Raw genomic sequence first — 19,325 nt, 5'->3', positions numbered from 1 at the left:
CTTGTGAGGCAGTAGGAACTCTAGATTATTGCTGACATTCTCATTGACTTTTGATAAGGCGCAGGGCCCATTTATTAGTGAAGGCTAGTGAATGGGGAATTTTACTCTTTTTATTTTCAGAGAATCTGGAGCCTTTTCAATCAATTTTCAGACAGTTCCCTGTCACTGCTGCTTTGTGGTACAAACTCATTCTGCCCAAAAAAGGACATTAGAAAGGAATGTATGTTTGTTTTACTTGATGGGGGAGTTGAGGGGGTCACTTAAATGGATCAAGAGGCAGTTCATTTAGGGTATTTAGCTTTTTAATGAAAAGAGTACAAAGGCATTATTTTGTTTTCTTTTTAAACAGTAGTGAGATATGTGACTTTGATGTAGTTTTGTACTCAGTGCTCTTGAAAAAAAGGCAACTGCAGTTTTCAAATTTAAGCACGCTACTTGGGAAATAAATGGATCCAAATGCATGCTATTTGAGAAATAAATATGTTATTCAGGAAATAAACACGACTGAGTGTTTCTGTCCTAATTAGATTCCTGTATTTCTTCATCAATTTCTGCAAACAAAACGGGATCTAAAGAACTGGTTCAAGGTATATAGTTCATTATTTAGTCTGGAACTAAATTTAATGTTCTTTCTGGGAGGCAGCCATATTTTCAGTTTTGAAACAGTGCATTTACACTCAGGCACATCGGATGACATAAAAGACAATATGTTTAGAATTCCTTGGTGTGGTCCCAAGACTGTGATGAACCCCTACAGCATCGTGTGCAGGAAACTCAACTCCCCAGATGTACTGGACTACTCTTCCTTTCAGATTTGTCCTTGATCTAAGAATAGCACTTCAAAGGGAAATTTGTTTATTTTAATAGATTTTTTATATATATGTAATTCAGTCACTTACCACAAACAAAGGCCAGAAACAAATTTACAAAGCCAGTGAACAAGAATTTAGGGAGTTGATTCTAATGTAAGAAGACAATGGATAAAAGTGTTTTTTAGAATTTGATTCAAACTTGAGGCAAATACACCAAAAACAAATAATAGGAATAATAATAAAAAAAAACTATTCGTGTTGCATTTCTCATCAAATGGGATACATATTGATTTTAATATCAATAAATAGCTATATGGTACTGAATGCAAACACATTTAGACCTGGTAATCTATTCCTTTAATTAAATAAAATGAAGATTATAGAGCTTGACTTATAATAATAAATATCTCATTTGTTATGTACCTCAAAAATCTAGTATCTAATAAATACATTATTTTATATTATTCTCTAGGGGACTTATTTGAAAATTATTGCAGAAGTGATGACCTGGTAACCTTTGGAAGGTTTTGCTATGGCATAACTGTCATTTTGACATACCCAATCGAATGCTTTGTAACTAGAGAGGTAAGCATGATTCTTCTTTAATACTTTATTCAGGTTCTCTCTCTACAACACTTAACTTAGGAAGATTTATAAATAATTTTATTCTGAAAATTCTCAAGGACACGACTATGATGTAATTTATAAAATTTTCTTTCTCAACTTAGAATATTAGAATATAAGATTAATTTTTCAAAAGTTAGAAGTGAAAATTATATTTATAAGCATAAGCACAAATATTTATACAAATGCATTCCAAAGTGAATGCCAGCCTTTAGTATAGTTAAACTGAAGCTGTTGGCTTTTTTCTTTTTTTTTTTTCCCCCAATACCATGTGTAGAACCAAGGGTACACTATCTCTGAGGTACATCCCTAGCCCTTGATATTTTGAGACAGGGTGTCATGTCAGTAAATTGCTAAGGCTGGCCTCCAACTTGTGATCCTCCTGTCTCAGCCTTCTGGAATAGCTGGGATTATTGATTTGCACCATTGCACCTGGCTTACTTATTGGCTTTTTTTTTTTTAAGAGAGAGAGAGAGAGAGAGAGAGAATTTTTTAATATTTATTTTTTAGTTTTCGGTGAATACAACATGTTTATTTTATTTTTATGGGTTGCTGAAGATCGAACCCAGTGCCCCGTGCATGCCAGGCAAGCGCATTACCGCTTGAGCCACATCCCCAGCCCATACTTATTGGCTTTTTAAAAATAGTATTCTTACAAATAAATTAAGTACCAAGGTTTAAAAAGCATTTTTCAAAATTGTAGTTTTGGGAAAACATTTTGTAAATCAATGTGCATTGAATTCTAATTGGTTTTGTTATTTTTAAAAAACTAAAATATCTTATACACTCTGGGGAATCAAAATGCAACATCAACCTATGATTTTACATATATACTTCATTTATGTATTTATATGTACACATTTATATGTGACATACAAAAATCATATAAATAATGTAAACATACAGTATATTATTTCTCTACAATTTTTTTTGTTTATAAATTCATTTCCAAATTATGCTGTATAATCCACTTGGATTTGTGGAGAAAGATTAGCTGAAAGAGAATGAGTCCTTTTGGTGTGAAATGGGATAGCATGGCTTGTCAGGAATCCCTTTTGCTGACAGCTAAACACCCACTGCACTGGTTAGCAGTGAAACATGATCCTGAGGCACAGTGGTTCTTTCAGGAGTCATACTGAAAAGGGCTTAGTCTTAGGATCTATTCCTGGGGGCTGTTTACACAGTGCACTATGTGAATGGGTCTAATGTATGAAGTGAAACGTCCACAGAGCCTTAAATGCACTCAATAATCAGCAAGCCTCTCAGGACAGCCTGGAGCTTCCCTTCCCATGGGCAGTGCTGGGTGAGGACGAGCACTGGGACTTGAAAGAGGGAATAGGGCAGCACTGTGTGTGCCCTCTGCTACCAGCATTTCTGCTCACTTGCTAATGTGGCATTCACAGGCCATTTTCTACCTTGACTAGAGGGAGAAGTCAAATACACTGATACTTTATGCAGGTTTTTAAAATGTAAGAGCCTTTTAGAAATTTTCTAACTATTATTAGATGCAGGAAATGGTATTCTTGCAGCATCTGCCCAGGACTTGAGGTTCAGATTTGATCTCTAGATCAGAAAGAACAGATGGTGCATTCCCATGCGGTTTCTGGTAAACTGTGTGTGGACCGTCTGAGTCACTTCACCTGGGCAGCCTCTGTCTTCAGTACTTGGACCTGAATTTCCTTTCTAGCTCCCATGACAGGAAGACAGAACTAAATCAAGATCTTTGCCATCGTAGCAAATATTAGGCAGAGAAATGTCATATATACCTCACCCGTTCACTTCTTTCTATACACATAAACACACACACACAGAGCTAATATAATGAAACTATCTCAAATCATGGGTAAGATATCCAACCACATATAAAGGGAACAAAAAGGCTGTGTGTCCCTAATAAATATCCCTCACTAGCCTACCCAGATTTTTTTCATTCTCACAGTCCTATACTAGAAGTTTTGATAATAATAGATTTTAAATAAGATAATATTTGGAAGACTGTTCAAATTATAATCAGTTAGAGTTATTAGTTCAACTCTAGAAGAGCCACGGCAGCAACTGGCCTCTGGGGAATGTTACCTACCAAGATAACACAACTTGGAGATCTTCTTCTTTACCATATTAAGCATCTGACCCTCTCCTACCATGCCATCTCTGCCCCTGATCTTCTGCACAGTCACTCCTCTATTCAGTTTCCTGTCTCCCTCCACAGGTTTGTTCCTACTCTCACCTCTTTGCTCTTTTGCATGCTATTGACTCAGTTGGCAATTCAGCTTCAAATTTTATCCATGTTTCAATCCCTATCTCAAACCAAGGTGAGTCCAGAACTTTTCAGGAATGCTGTAAAGAAGATTACTTGAAGGGAGATAGATCTGGATGATTGAAGCTCTTTCTAGTTCTAAAAGCTATTTGATATTTTTTGTACCATCACAAATTGATAAATTTGTTTGTTTGTTTATTTATTTATTTTGGTACTGGGGATTGAACTCAGGGACACTCGAACACTGAGCCACATCCCCAGCCCTAATTTATAGTTTATTTAGAGACAATGTCTCACTGAGTAGCTTAGCACTTTTGCTAAGGCTGTCTTTGAATTCACAATCCTCCTGCCTCAGCCTCCTATATACATTCATTTCTTTAGATGGGTTGTCAATTTCTAGTTAGGATGTTAATTCCAGAGAAAGGAAGAATCTCCCAGACATCTTCTCTTTGTAAATTATACCACAATGTGGGATATAGGAGACTGTCAATTGGTTTCCTGATCTGAGTATTAATAAGAAATAGTGATAAACTCTTCTCTATATTTTTGTTGAGGAAAAGCTATATATCATGGACTTAAATTGTAACAATTAGGATTTCATTTATGTAGAATCAATTTCCTCTTAGTAAAGGATATTACACATCCAGCATCATTAAAAGGAAATGTGGTAATGCTTTCCTCAGAGGCCATTCAAGTAATCTAAATAGCATCTGCAGTTTGTTTTAGTAGTAACCTTGTTAGGCTCAAGAAGAAGGATAAGGTAACTTCCTAAGGGTTTGCTTATTCTTGAGAGATGCATGTATTTAAACCCTGCTGTGTCATGCTTTGCATCTGTAATATAATCAACTGACTGACTAATAGCACCACAAAAAAAAAAATACTTGTTCTTGCATTATGTGTCTGTGTGTAAGTAATTTGGAAATATAAAACATTCATAGAGACAAAATTTGATTGTCTTATTGACAATATTGTATATACTCCTACATGCTATTACAAAATACTCTTTCAATAAATCTTGCATGTCTGAAGACTACCTCTCAAAATAATCTGTTTATTTGGCAGGTCATTGCCAACGTGTTTTTTGGAGGGACTCTTTCATCATTTTTCCATGTGCTTATAACAGTGGTTATAATTATGATAGCCACATTGGTTTCATTGCTGATTGATTGCCTTGGAATAGTTTTAGAACTCAATGTAAGTACATTTAAAGATCTTCTTCTTCCATCCTAAACCTCCCTTTTTTTAAATATTTATTTTTTAGGGTAGATAGACACAACACAAGGCCTTTTTTTTTTTTAATGTGGTGCTGAGGATAGAACCCAGGTCCTGCCCGTGCTAGGCGAGCGCTCTACTGCTGAGCCACAATCCCAGCCCCCTAAAACTCTTTTAAAATAATGGTTCTGCTGGGGGAGGAGGCACTTACCTCTGATCCAGCTACTATGAAGACTGAGTCAGAAGGGACACAACTTGATGGCCAGCCTGGGTGACTGAGAGGAGACCCTGTATCAAAATAAAAAAGGAAAAAAGGTTGGGGATGTAGCTCAGTGGTAAAGTACTCAGTTCTGGGGGTGGGTGAAAATGTTTCTATTTAATATAAGATGTATTTTCCTAAGAGAATTGTCATTTTCTGAATTAGAATGAAAACATGTTTGTAATATAATAGCAAATATTTATAACAATGATACTCTGCACTTACATAGGACTATATAGTTTTGAAACAGTGGGTCTCAAATAGGGGTTAACTTTGCTCTCCCCACCAATATCTAGAGGTATACTATTAACTAGGTGGGCAGTACTGTTGGCATCTAGTGAGAAGGTGAGGGGTACTACCAAGATCCCACAGTGCATAGCACAGCCCCTCACAACAAAGTATCAACTAATTGAAAACATCAAGAGTGCAAGGTCATGGTTGTATGATATATAGACATTTCTAAAAGAAAAAATATTAATTAAATGGACCTGGAATATTTTTTCTGGGTAAAAATATATACCTAGTGAAATTCATTGAAAATATGAAAGGAAGAGAGTTATAACCATATTGTATAATCACTTACCCAGGCCAAATTTCTTTTTCTTTTAATATTTTTCTCTCTCCAGATCTTTCTTTTGTAGCATTTACTGCCACCATTCAAATCTAGATCTTCATCACAACTACATCTAAATTGATCTTTTTTTTTTTTTGCTTCCACTAGAACATATTAAAGTTCTACTTTCAGTTTATTAGCATCCTGCCCCAAATATCTCCACTTTCCTCCCAGAGCAAATATAAACAGAGTTTATATTTGCTTTTATGAAAAGCTATTTTCCCTTTACCTAGTAAAATCTACCCTCAGTATCAGCCAACCTTCTTTTTATGGCTTATATATATATATTCCAAATCAGTTCTTTCTTTTGTCCTTTGTCTTACCTGTTTCCTTTTCCTACAATGACCAGTTTCCTTTCATTTCTGTCAATATACCACAAAGACTTCACAATCGAGTGCAAATAATAACACATGTACTCATAGATCACATATTTATTGTTTACTCCTTTCGTGCCACAAAACAGGAGTGATGGAAGGAAATCAGAAAGGATCCTTGCTTTCTCACAAACATAAAAGTTCAACTGCTATGTAGGTGATGGAGATGATAGGGAAGTAGATAGGATATCTAAAGACATTTTTGAGGAAAATATGTCATAATTTGGTGACAGGTTTAATTAGAAAGACAGAGGAATAGAAGGGCACATTATGCATGACTCCTTGGTTCTAATTCCTAAGCAGAAACAGCAGATTTCTAAATGAAATCACACCGTTTAGGATTTATTAGGTTATGCACCATGGGAGGGCAGAATTTTATAGGTAGGATCCCAAGTTATCATTCACACATTACGTTAAGAGTTAGGGCTTGGAGAAAGTATTATTGTTAGTGCCCAAGACACTATTCCCTCCAGATGCCATTATGATTTGAAGTTCCCAGAAAAGGCCATAGGAGATTCTGTTGAGAACACATTTCTGGGAATTTTCTGGGAACAGAGTAAATGGAAAGTGGAGAATATGCAACTTTTCAAAACCTCAGGGCACTAGGAAATTGCCCTTTCACTGGTGGTGAAAAACAAAGCCCAGCAGCACACAATGAGGTGTGCCTGAAGTCCCAGTTATTTGGTAAACTGATCGAGGAATACTGCCTAAGCCCAGGAACTCAAGGATAGCCTGGGCAATATGGTGAGATCCCATCTTGAGAACAAACCAACCAACCAACCAGGAGGTGGACAAATGCCAAAGGCAACTTTAACCTGTTTCCTAATTTTGCATAGGACAGGGCTAGTAGGTCCACTCAAGATTATTTCATGTAGCAACCTTGATGCAGTAACTTTAATGAAGTAACTTCATTTGTATATTATCTCATATCATGTGCTATTTGAACCATCTGTAAATTTGTCTTCCCTACCAAATTGTAAGCTCTTTGAAGACAATGTGTAGCCACCTTCTTCATTTTCCATGATACTCGGAATAAGGATAAAAACAGTGTGTTCAAATTCCTGCATGGGTGATTGCCCCTTGAGACCAAAGATCAGGACTTATTTTCATGTTCCCACATATGACATTGTTTAGTGTAGTACCAGGAAATAAAGTATGACAAAAAGTGTTGATGTTAATAGTAGTAGTGATCTTTCAACTATGCTGTAGATACGACCAACATGATCCCCCACTCTGTTTTCTCTTGTTTTATGAAACGTCTCATTTGAATTCACAAGTTTTGTTTTTTAATGTTGTAGAATTTTGTTATGAGGAAAAATATATCTATCAGCTGCCTAAACAGGCAACCATATCTTGGTAAACTAAGAAATGTTTTGTTTGTCTCTAGTTAGCCAAGCACATACATATGGCTCATTTTTGGGAAATGATATATTTTTGTAAATTTAACCATTGCTTTACATAGACTTAATTGCTAATTTTCATGACACATGTGCAACAAAATCCTTAGCACATTAACACTAAATATTCACTATTGTACTTATATTAAAAACATTTGTGATTAAGATAGGTCCTGGTTATTATAGTCAGAGAATACTTTGTAAATATTAAAAAGTCAAAATCTGAGCTTCTGTGGAAGACTACTTTAAAAAAAAAATTAAAACATAATTCTAGATTCTTAGATTTTTTTTAACCTATATAGAGAGATACACAGAAAACAATTATAGGAAAGTGTTATATTGTTGGCTATAACCTAATAACCCAAGACAATGACACCTGTTTTAAAAGCATTTTGCAGAAATTAGTAAAATCTAGAATCTCCATTCTCTATAGACCACCTGAAAATACGTGTTTTGTCCATCAATAAAAGTTTTTGGTATGCACAATAACATCTTCTGCTCTTTCCCCACCTCCCTTTTGTGTGGACACTGACAATGAGTAATCAAGCCACATTTCGCATCATTTCTGTCAGTAACTAATACATGCTGGAACATGCAACATGTGAGGAATTAACTAAAGTATACTGTGTTCTACTGCATAGGGATAATATGAGCTAACATGTACATATGCTGGGCTAAGTACTTTGCATGCATTATCTTCCTTGATCATGTTAACTTTACAGATGCAGAAATTGAGGCCCAGTGATTAATAATCAATCTGAGGCCATACAAGCTAAGTAGAAGAATCAAGATTTGAACACAGGTATTTGGATCCTCTCTAGCCCATACATTTAATCATTGCATTCATCTGAGATTTTCTACATGTCAGGCATTAAATTATGTCAAATAATTCTGCTTTTTTATCCATTTTATAATTAAAAATCTATGCATTGAGTTCATTTGCAAATAAGGTTCAGAGTGATTCATAATACATATGAATTGACTTTAATAATGGTTTAAAATATCAGGAAATGGATTAAAATAAAACTAAAACTTTTTAATCTTAAATTATAGTTAATAGCTTTCATTTTAATTTATAATTTGGGGTGGGGGCTGTTGGAGATTGAACCCAGGTCCTTGTCATCTTCATTAATAATTGTAGTACTTTAGGAATTCTTTTCTATTATGGCTTCTCAATTATCACTAAGTAGAACAATGACCTTCATAGATGTGATACATATTAGAATAAGATCTTGGGAAATTAGGGAAATGTTATTTAGTAAAGTTGAACATCAAAGGAAATTATTTGGGGTTATATTACTTATTCAATAAAATTAAAACCTCATTTAGAGTTTTATGTTTAATTCATCATTTTCATGGCAGTAGACAATGAAATATTTTTCCAAAGCAAATGTACCCTCACTTTTAAAGGATTAATTTTAAAAGCAAATAAAATGAATGTAAATCTCATTCTTGGTAATAAGAATCCAGCATTTTGGCACTGACATTGCTATTATAGAAAAGAGGCATGTACAGTAATTGGGCCCTATGGGTTTCTACTTGCCACAGCACAAAGAGAGGGAAAAAAAATGAAACAGCTGGTGCCTGTGGCCAGAGTAACCAGTTCAACTGGCATTGTGTGAAGCTTGCATGGAAGTAATAAAGCAAGCCAAATACCCAGTGAGATCCCAGATACAGAAATACAATCATCAGAGTGAGCAAGACATAGTCCAAGTTGACAGATCCTGAGCTAAAGACAGTTTTTGGTTTTTTAAGGTATAGAAATAAATTTAATGTGTCTGAACTGGTTAAAAATAGAAATTTAAAAGATTAATAAGTATTATTTTATTTTTTTTAAACCTTCCCTGCACAATTTGAGAGGTTTTTGTTCAGAAAAGAGAATTCAGACACTTTTCCCATCCATATAGTTGGTAAAATTCTTCAACACTTTCTGTTCTTTCCCTGTTGCAAATGGTAAAATGTCCTGGCATCAGTTGTACTATTACCAGTGGATAGCACTGTTCTGTCTTTATAAATAAAACCATGTTTTACTCTCACTTTAATAAGTAGTTCTGATTTTACAAACTGTCAAGCAATTTTAAAAATCATTCCAAAACCAGTAATGTATCCTCAAACAGATCTATACTAAAGGAAGGAAATAAGTTGGACTAATTTATGGGAAATAGAGCAGATAGAAATGCACTATCATTTTACTGATGATCTTGAATTCCAGCAACAACCTCTCGCAAAACTGAACTTTCAAGTTACCAGAAAGTAACTGGTATTCAAGACGTGGTAATCAACTGGGCTCCTTCCAGTACAAACATCATCAATGTAATTTTCTCTGTAATTGTTACTTTCTCACCTCTTATGAATTACAACATAAACAGAACACCCCTTTCTTTGCCCTGCCCAGGGAGTTAGGTTTGAAAGATTTCAAGGGCTGACAGCAGCCTTTCCATAGCAGCTGACAGCAGTTGTCATCCTGGTGATACCTTCAGATTCTGCAGCTCCAGATCTGTTCCTACAATGAGAAGAGACTACATATACAAACCAGTATATACATGGATTTGAATTATTTTGTTTCAGAAATTCTTCCTTCAAAGAAATCATAGAGTGTAAGCACAGATTGAGTTCTATAATATTTTCTATAACTTAGAAAAGCACTGTGAGGCTGGGAGGCAGCTTGGTGGTAGAGTTCTTGCCTAGCATTTCTTTAATTCTAGCCATATGACAGCTAATCTTTTGTTTATTGTGTACCTTTATGGGTATTCTTTTGTATTCAGGCACTATAAATTGCAAAAGTACTTTGTCTACATATTTTAAATTGGAATGTAATATTGTTTTATCTTACTCATTCCTCATTCTTGTGTTTCTCTTACTGGTGAAATATTTTCCATGCAGTGTGGTCACTACTATTCTTCCACAGACCTTTAGATACTCCCTAACTAGTCTGATTTGATAATGTGAAACATGTAATTGACAATTTAGATTTCTTTTTTGGTTTTGTAAAAAACAAAAAGAGGTGTATTATTGAAATCATAGTAATAATATTTCACCTATAATAATATAAGTGGTGCTTAATGTGGAACACACAGTAATTTGATTAAGTGGTGACATTGAGAAAATAGGTAAAGTTTTTTTTAAAATATAATTTGTTATTCTTCATCATCCAACTTCAAATTCAGTTTCCTTTGGTTGAATCTGGGAAAAATCTGTGAATACAGTTTTCCAAAGAGCTCATAAAACATAGGTTATAGATGCATAGAGTTTCATTATATTATGCTTATATATACTTACAAATTTACACAATGACCTTTTAAAATATAGAAAAACACTTTAAAGAAATCTTGTATTTAATTATGAATCAATATTGCATTTTTAGTTATTGATTATGTATTTTAATACTTTTTTTATCTTTAAGACAATAACATGTTCTATTTCACATTAACAAAATGAAAGCTAATAACCACATGATCATCTCTATTGACAGAGTAAAAGCATTTGATAAAGTCTTCAGCAGCCTTTTGTGACAAAAACTTTTAACAGTTTAAATATAGAAGGAAAGTTTCTCCATGTAATAAAGAACAGTTATGAAAAACTCCCAGTTAAGATCATAATCAATGGGAAATAACTATAAGTGTTTCCACTAAGATCCAGTACAAGTGAGAGATGCCCACTTTCAGCACTTCTATTCAACGTACTAAAGGAAATACTAGAAAGAGCAAGCAGAAAAGAAAAAGACATATGATGTGATACAGCAATCTGTATACGGGGTAAAAATGGGAGTTCATAACCCACTTGAATCAAACTGTGAAATATGATATATTAAGAACTGTGTAATGTTTTGAACTACCAACAATAAAAATAAAAAATAAAAAGAAAAAGACATAGAAGACATCTGAATCAGGATGGAGGAAGTAAAACTATAGTTGTAGATGACACAATTGTGCAATTGTGCCAGGTTTCCAAAAAATTCTAGAAATAATAAATGAATTTGGTAAAGCTGAAGAATCCAAGTCAACATACAAAAATCAGGAACATTTCTTTACACAAATAACAATTTAGAGTAAATTTAACCAAGGAGATAAAATACTGTTGAAAGGAATTTAAGGAGGTTCAAATAAATAGAAGGATATTCTGTAATGATGAATTGGAAAAATTACTATTGTGAAAATGTGTATATTCCAAAGCAAATGTATAGATTCAATACAACCTCTATCAAAATTCAAATGGAGTAATGCATAGATAGGAAAAAAATCTAAAACCTATATGGAGCCACAGAAAAAGCCCAAGTAAACTAAAGAAATTAAAGAAGGAAAACAAAGAGGAATGACATTTCCTGATTTTAAAAGATATTGCAAAGCTATAGTATGGCACTGGGATAAAAATAGAAACATATTAATTGAGCAGAACAGAATCCAAGCATATAGTTAAATCAGTATTTGACAAGGTCATCATGATAGGGAAAGGATAATTCCTGAATAAATAGTGCTGGGAAAATAGATTTCCACATTCAAAAGAATGAAATTGGACCCTTAAAAGTCAACTGGAAAGGCTTAAAAGACAACTGTAAGATCTGAAACCATAAAATTCCTAAAAGAACATGGGATAAAACTCTTTGACATTGGTTTTGTCAATTACTTTTAGATATCAGAGCAAAAACTCAGGCTACAATGGCAAAAAAAAAAAAACAAAAAAAAAAACATAAATAGAACTACAGAAAACTAAAAACCTCTACACAGCAATGGAAACAGTCAACAAAATGAAAAAGCAACCTAGGCACTAGGGGAAAAAGTATTATAATAAGGGGTTGATATAAAAAAAATTTAAATAATTCTTAAAATATATCTTTCTTGAAAGATATAAAAATGACCAATAGTTAAAGGTATTCAATATCACTAGTCTTCAGGGAAATACAAATTAAAATCATTGTGCAATATCACCCCAGAGCTACTAGGATGAATATTATAAAATAAAATAAAAAGTTTCTTAGTACTTCTTTTTTGCTGAGGCTGGCTTTGAACTCTAGATCCTCCCGCCTCAGCCTCCTGAGCTGCTGGGATTACAGGTGTGCATCACTGCACCTGGCTAATAACTTGATACTTCTATAACTCTACTACCCATTATTTTCAATCTGGCATTCTACCAATAAATATTGGCAAGGCTGTGAAGAAAAGGGAGTCCTGGTATGTTGTTGGTTAGAATGTAGATTGGTACAGTTACTATCAAAAACATTATGGAGGTTCCTAAAGAAATCAAAAACAGAACTACCATTTGAGCCAGCAATTTCTATTCTGGGTTTATAGCCAAAGGAAGTAAAATCACCATCTCATAAAGATATCTGTACTTCCATACTCCCATGTTAATTGTAGCATTATTCACAACAGCCATGATATGAAACAACCTAAATGCCCATCAGGGGATAAATGGATAAGGAAAATGTGGAATATATACACAATGGAATGTCATTATGCCTTTTAAAAGAAGGAAATCCTGCCATTTGCCATGACATTAATGGATATTAGGCTAAGTGAGCAAGCCAGACACAGAAAGAAAAATATTACATGATCTCATTTATATATGAAAAAATTTTAAAAGGTCAAATATACATATACAGAGAATAAAAGTGTGATTACCCAGGGACAGAGAGTAGGGAGGAAATGAGATAAGGCTTAAATGACACAAAGTAGCAGATAGGATGAACAAGTCTAGAGATCTAATGTAGAACATAAGAACTACAGTTAATAAAATTGTATGCTATATGGGATGCTTGTTAAGTATATTTTAGCTGTTCTTTTCACATATGCAAAAAAGTGATTATGTAAAATAAAAGTCATGAACTTTGCATTACTATGATAATCATTTCACTATCCATATGTATCCATAACACTTTGTTATGGATAAATCTAAAATATACACACACAAAAAATCCCACATAATTTAAAGGAAAACTTTTATTTTGTGGGTTGAGAATAAAATTCACTATATTTTAATATATTTTATTAATTTTATGTTCTATTTAATATATGATGTCATTAAAATGGAATAATTAGAAAAAATATATTACCAAAAATGAATTGAATTTCAACATTTACATCATTTGCAAAGTGTCTAGTGAGGTTTAGGACTATTCAGGGAGAAGTCTCCTTTCCTTTGAAGTCAATGACTTGGTATTTTGGGGATGGGGTTACCAAGGATGGAACTCAGGGGCACTGGACCATTGAGCCACAACCCCAGACCTATTTTGTATTTTATTTAAAGACAGGGTCTCACTGAGTTGCTTAGTGTATCTCGTTTGCTGAGACTAGCTTTGAACTCTCAATCCTCCTGCCTCAGATTCCCAAGCTATTGTTATTACAGGCATGCACCACCATACCCTGCTATAATTTGGTATTTCTATAACTCTGTTACCTATTATTTTCAATCTGACATTATGCCTTAGGTTAAATTTATCTACAGCTAATGTAGGGGCAAGTTATAGTCATTTAGTTCTGCTGTCAATTTTCTAGGGTAATTAATGCATTTCATTTTGCTTGAAAGAGGATTTAGAAATGTTCTTCCATGTTAAATGCCTTGTGGTTATAGTTTTCCTTTCTCAACACAGACAGGCACTACTTTCATACAAGCACAGAATTAGAGGAAGACAATATGCCCATACAATTTTTCAAAGTCCCCATTTGTACACAAAGGACAAACAGACCACTCAGGTTTGAAAGGCATAGTGGATACCATAAATGAAGAATATAAGGACACAGGACGTGACTGAAATAAAGGGAGACTGCAGATTTGCTAGAAGTCGGTCTTATTATGTTTCATTTTCTATATTATTTTCTGATCATCTGGTCTTAAGTCTGATGTACTATTATATATTATCTTTTTCATTTGTAAATATTTCTTTGGAAAAGGAAAAACCTATTTCTGAATCTTTCTTTGAATTATTTTTCTTTCCTTTGCTTGATTCAACAGGTGCAATAAAAAATACATTTTGAAAATGTTTTTAAAAATTGTCCAAAGAATGTTTCCATCTAGTAACCTTATCTTGTTTCTTGTTTTCAACTCACAGGGTGTGCTCTGTGCAGCTCCTCTGATTTTTATCATCCCCTCAGCATGTTATCTGAAACTGTCAGAAGAACCAAGGACACACTCAGATAAGATTGTGTCCTGTGTCATGCTTCCCATTGGTGCTGTGGTCATGATTTTTGGATTCATCATGGCTATCACAAATCCTCAGGACTGTACCCATGGGCAGGAGATGTTCTACTGCTTTCCTGACAATGTCTCCTTCACAAACATCTCAGATTCTCATTTTCAACTGACAACACAACTTTCCATTTTAAACATCAGCTTCTTTCAATGAGTTGACAGCTTTATAAAAATATGCATGTTTTCATAGACTTCTAAACCACTTAATAATATTCACGTTTGTCTCTATTTATATGATAAAATTATCATTTTGGCATTTATCAAGACTTGTGTTTGTTTACTCTTCAGTGCAATGTAAAAGATAAAGAAAACTGAATATATTTTACTGTAAACTAGAACAAATGCTTCATTCTTCTGACCTCAGTACACTGATGCTAATTGAGGAAAGAAAAGTGAAGCCTTTAATGTTTGCTGCAATCTCATCAAAGCATTACTCTTTTTACTTAACATGTGAGCCAAGATATTGTGCTCCAAAATATGTAGGTGATTATGAGTTGGATTTTTGTGTATGTGTCCTTCAGGACAGAGGGAAAAAAAAAAGTCTTTAAAGTATATAGAATTGAAGCGAGTGGGAAGCGAAACAATTAAAAAGAATGATTATCTGAAGAACAAACAGAAGCTATTATAACTTTAGTAGCATCCCTTGTTTAGGGAAAAGTGGATCCCTGGAGTAAAATGCTCCCACTGTTAAGAAGCTTGAATAATAGATCTGATGTGCAGACCCAGGTGTGTGAGGAAGCAAAATCACCTCCCAATTTTTGATGTTGTGGGACTATGATGGTCACATTATTATAAAAACAGAACACACACATGTATTGTTCTGAAGCATGAGCCTTAAAGACTATTTGTGCATCAAATTTGGAACTCTTGAATTTGCAGTGCTGGCAGGAAGATACAATGAGAAGCTGAACTGCATGACTAGAAGCTGCAGTAAGAATCAGAGCTACACAAGAGGCATCATCTCCCTCCTCAGAGATATGTTGGAAGCTCTTATTGACTGGGTCCTTTGGAAGTAGATGCTGAAATAGGGTTTCTCCTGCAGGGTATTGACCAGGAATCATAACTAGTGAAAGGGAGAGAGAAACAGGATTGGAAAGGAAAAATAGAACTGCAGTGCAAGCTAGCGAAGCCTCCTTGGAGTTCATGGAGAATCTGGAGCACATAGGACCCATCAGAGCTCTCCCAGTTCAGAGTAAATAGCCAACGTTTTAGTACTGCTGCTTCCATCAGTGGGATTGCAAATGGACACCTGGGGAAGGAAGAGCCCTTGGGCTAGGCAGCTCTCTGCAGCTGAGCACTAGACAGGAAGTGAGAGCAGGAGATTAACTTCTGCTGATAGCTGGGGCACCACAAGCTTCCTTCTTAGGGGAGGTCTGGAAGGCACAGCTGTGTCCACCACAGATGCCCTGAATTTTTACTGAAGACTTATATACATTTTAATGAGAATTTCACGTTTTCATATTGATGATGATCTTTAAAAAACCAGTGCAACATTGCTTTCATTTTCATTATAGTCTGTACTATAATTTATCACAATTATACTGATAGTCCCTGCAATTAATATCAAAGTCAGGAAAACTCACCGATGAGCTATTGCATTTAACAAGCAGGAGTCCTTGACTTCTATGGGAAAAAACGTAATCTTTCTCTCTCTTTTTTTTTTTTAAATTTACATATGACAGCTGAATGCATTACAATTCTTATTACACATATGGAGCACAATTTTTCATATCTCTGGTTGTGTGTGTTCATGTTTTGATACCTGTACTTTGAATACTATTGATCATCCCATTCCACCACCCTTCCCCTTCAACCCCTCTGCCCTATCTAGAGTTCTCTTAAAAAAAAAAAAAAAGCAACAAAAAATTGGACCATCTGAATGACTTCCTTATATCAAGTAGCACTGAAATTATATTCCCTACCTTTCATCTGTATTTCAGTCAGATTGACCATACATAGTTGTACATTGATTATTGCCAAATAAGGGGAAAAAATACAACAAACAGAGTTAATATATACACAATTTGTTTTTATAATTCCACAGGTGAAATAGAGGGGAAAAATCCAAAATCCATAGCATGTATATAAAAAATAGCTTCACAGTAGTTTAAATACAGTAGCAAGAGTTGAGTTGTCATCACATGACTCCTGCTAAGAAAGCCCTAAAGAGTACCAGGAGCCCGAGAGCCTTGGCTGGTTAGGGCTTCAGTTGTGGTTTTTGCTTCAATAAAACAGTCACTAATTTAATTAAAATCCTGTTGACTGTATAGCTTTTCTGTATTTAACTTGTAAATTTGTTTCTTACAGTTCTTTAAATTATGAGACAAAACTATTTCTGCCTATTTTTAGGTTGGTAAAGTTATTATAAAAATATTTTCCTTCCATAATAAGGGAACGTGAGACATCTTTGCACCAGTTTATTCCTACATTCTTGAGACTGAGAAATACTGTTCCATGTAGTTACTACTTAAAGTCATGAGAGATGAGATATTCAAGAGTGTACAGAGAGGCACATCAAGGATAACGTCATTAAGCACTTAACCTTCTATTATCTTGTACTTTGGGACATGTTATTCTTGATTCTCCAAGTATTCGAAAAGCTCCTGGTAGGAACTGAATGCAGCATCTAATAGTTAATAAACATTTGTTTGTTATTAATCACCTGTAGAACAAGACTGCCTTTGACCTAGTTATCAGGAACATGGGTTATCAAGATCTTTAAACTGATGAGTGAATAAATCTTAGGAACTCACATCTATTTCACAAGAATATTTGGTTATTTTTTTTCCCTGAACAGAAAAGCATAGTAGCAAAACAAAGCAGAGCCTCTACCCTTATCTACTTTCTGCCTCAATTTAATCAGAGATTTCCACTGAAACTTATTCCTTCTTAACTATTTCTTGCCCCTAACAAAGTAACCTGAAGGAAGTAAACCTCTTTGAAGCTGTTATTACTTTAAAATTTACCAAGCATTTCTCAGTTTTAAAAAGGTGGTGGCAGCCAGGCACTGTGATGTACACCTGAGGCGAGACTCCCAATCAAGAGGCAGAGGCAAGAGGATAGCGAATTCAAAGGCAGCAACTTAGCAAATTATCAAGACCATAAGCAACTCAGCAGGAGTCTGTCTCTAAATCAAATATAAAAAGAGCTGGAAATATTGCTCAGTGGTTAAGCGCCCATGGGTTCAATCCCCAGTACTGAAAAAAAAAGAATAAAAAGGTGGTGGCAGAAAGCAATAGTATGTGTTAATGCAAGCATTTTGCCATATGCTTCCATTAAAGATATTAGTTGGATGGCATTTGTGTTTAGGAATTGGGTCCCTGTCCATTTCACTTAGAATTTTAATTTCAACCTTACCTGAATCATCTTCAAAAATCAGAACAGGTTAACTGTCTTGCCTCTTTCTAGTGGTGTCAAGAAATATTTGTTCCCTCTTGTCATTCCCAGAAGAAGTCCAGATCCAGATTATCCAACTAAGAAAATCCAAAGAAGTCCTCCACTGGAGTCATGCTGTATACTTTTTCTTAATTAATGACTTCTATCTCATTTTCTGCTGCCCCCCCCCCCGCATCCCCCGCACAAGAAATCAGTGCTAGTCTGTTTCTTAAGGAGGGGAGGCCTGCAAGAGGCATGGTTCCCATAAATGCTTCATGGACTGTGCCCAGGAAATTAACTTTCCCAATCAGATAAGCTCTTTTAGAAATTTACACTTACTCTTAAAAGTGCATAAAGTATTTACCAGAATAACAGAGCAAATATTCCAAGTGAACTGGAGACACCATGAGCTAGAGAACACATAGACCAGGAGAGAAAGCAATGATTCTCCAGAACAATGATTTTTCAACTTCAGCACATGTCAGAATCACCTGGAGGACTTGAGAAAACACACATTTCTGGGCCTTCCCACAGAGTTTCTGGTTCAGTATTCTAGAGTGGGGCCTGAGAACTGCATTTCTGAAAATGTTGTTGGTTCAACGGACCACATTTTAATAAGTTTGGAAGTTGGACATAAGAAGGTGCTAGGTAGGGACATCTGTTTAGAGTCTGGGGCAAAACTCGAGCAAGATGTAGGAAGGAAGGGGGAGGAAAATTGAGAACAAAGGAGAACACAGAAATTACAGCCTAAAGTCAACACAGCTGTGGTGGTTAAACTGAAAGCCTGGTTCCTAGCCTGCCAGCATTCAGGGACTGAGCTTTATAGCCATTACTGAGAAAAGGGAGACCATACACCAGTTCCTCAAGAGTACACCAAGTTTTCTGAGGATAAACTCAACAGGATGTCTCACTTGGAATATTACTCAGGGAACATGAGTAAAACTGGGTTATGAACAATGTTCCTTTTTTTTTTTCCCCTAGTACTGAGAATTAAACCCAGGGGCACTTTACCTGTGAGTACATTTCCAGCCCTATTTATTTTTTATTTTGAGACAGGGTCTTGCTAAATTGAGGAGGCTCGGATTGTGGGCATGTACCACCTCGCCCAGCTTGAACAATGTTCTTGATAACATCAGGCAGGTAAAGAATTGATACACTCTTACAAGACACTTGATCACTCCACTGATGTTTGCTACTCAACAAGGAAAATTATCAGT

General features: G+C 35.0%; 1 protein-coding gene across 2 annotated transcripts in view; it reads left to right on the top strand.

The window, feature by feature from the left end:
• Positions 1–14,887, top strand: part of Slc38a11 (solute carrier family 38 member 11) — a 51,125-nt gene extending 36,238 nt beyond the window's left edge. For both annotated transcript variants that reach the window (XM_026393100.2, XM_026393103.2), the window contains 3 exons: positions 1,285–1,397; positions 4,756–4,887; positions 14,594–14,887. In XM_026393100.2, the coding sequence (XP_026248885.1) occupies positions 1,285–1,397; positions 4,756–4,887; positions 14,594–14,887 (539 nt within the window). The remainder of the gene's footprint in view (positions 1–1,284; positions 1,398–4,755; positions 4,888–14,593) is intronic.
• The last annotated feature ends 4,438 nt before the right edge of the window (positions 14,888–19,325 follow it).

This window comes from Urocitellus parryii, chromosome 1 (genome assembly GCF_045843805.1).
Source record: "Urocitellus parryii isolate mUroPar1 chromosome 1, mUroPar1.hap1, whole genome shotgun sequence".
Classification (NCBI taxonomy): Eukaryota; Metazoa; Chordata; class Mammalia; order Rodentia; family Sciuridae; genus Urocitellus; species Urocitellus parryii.
This window is presented reverse-complemented; position numbering and strand designations above follow the sequence as displayed.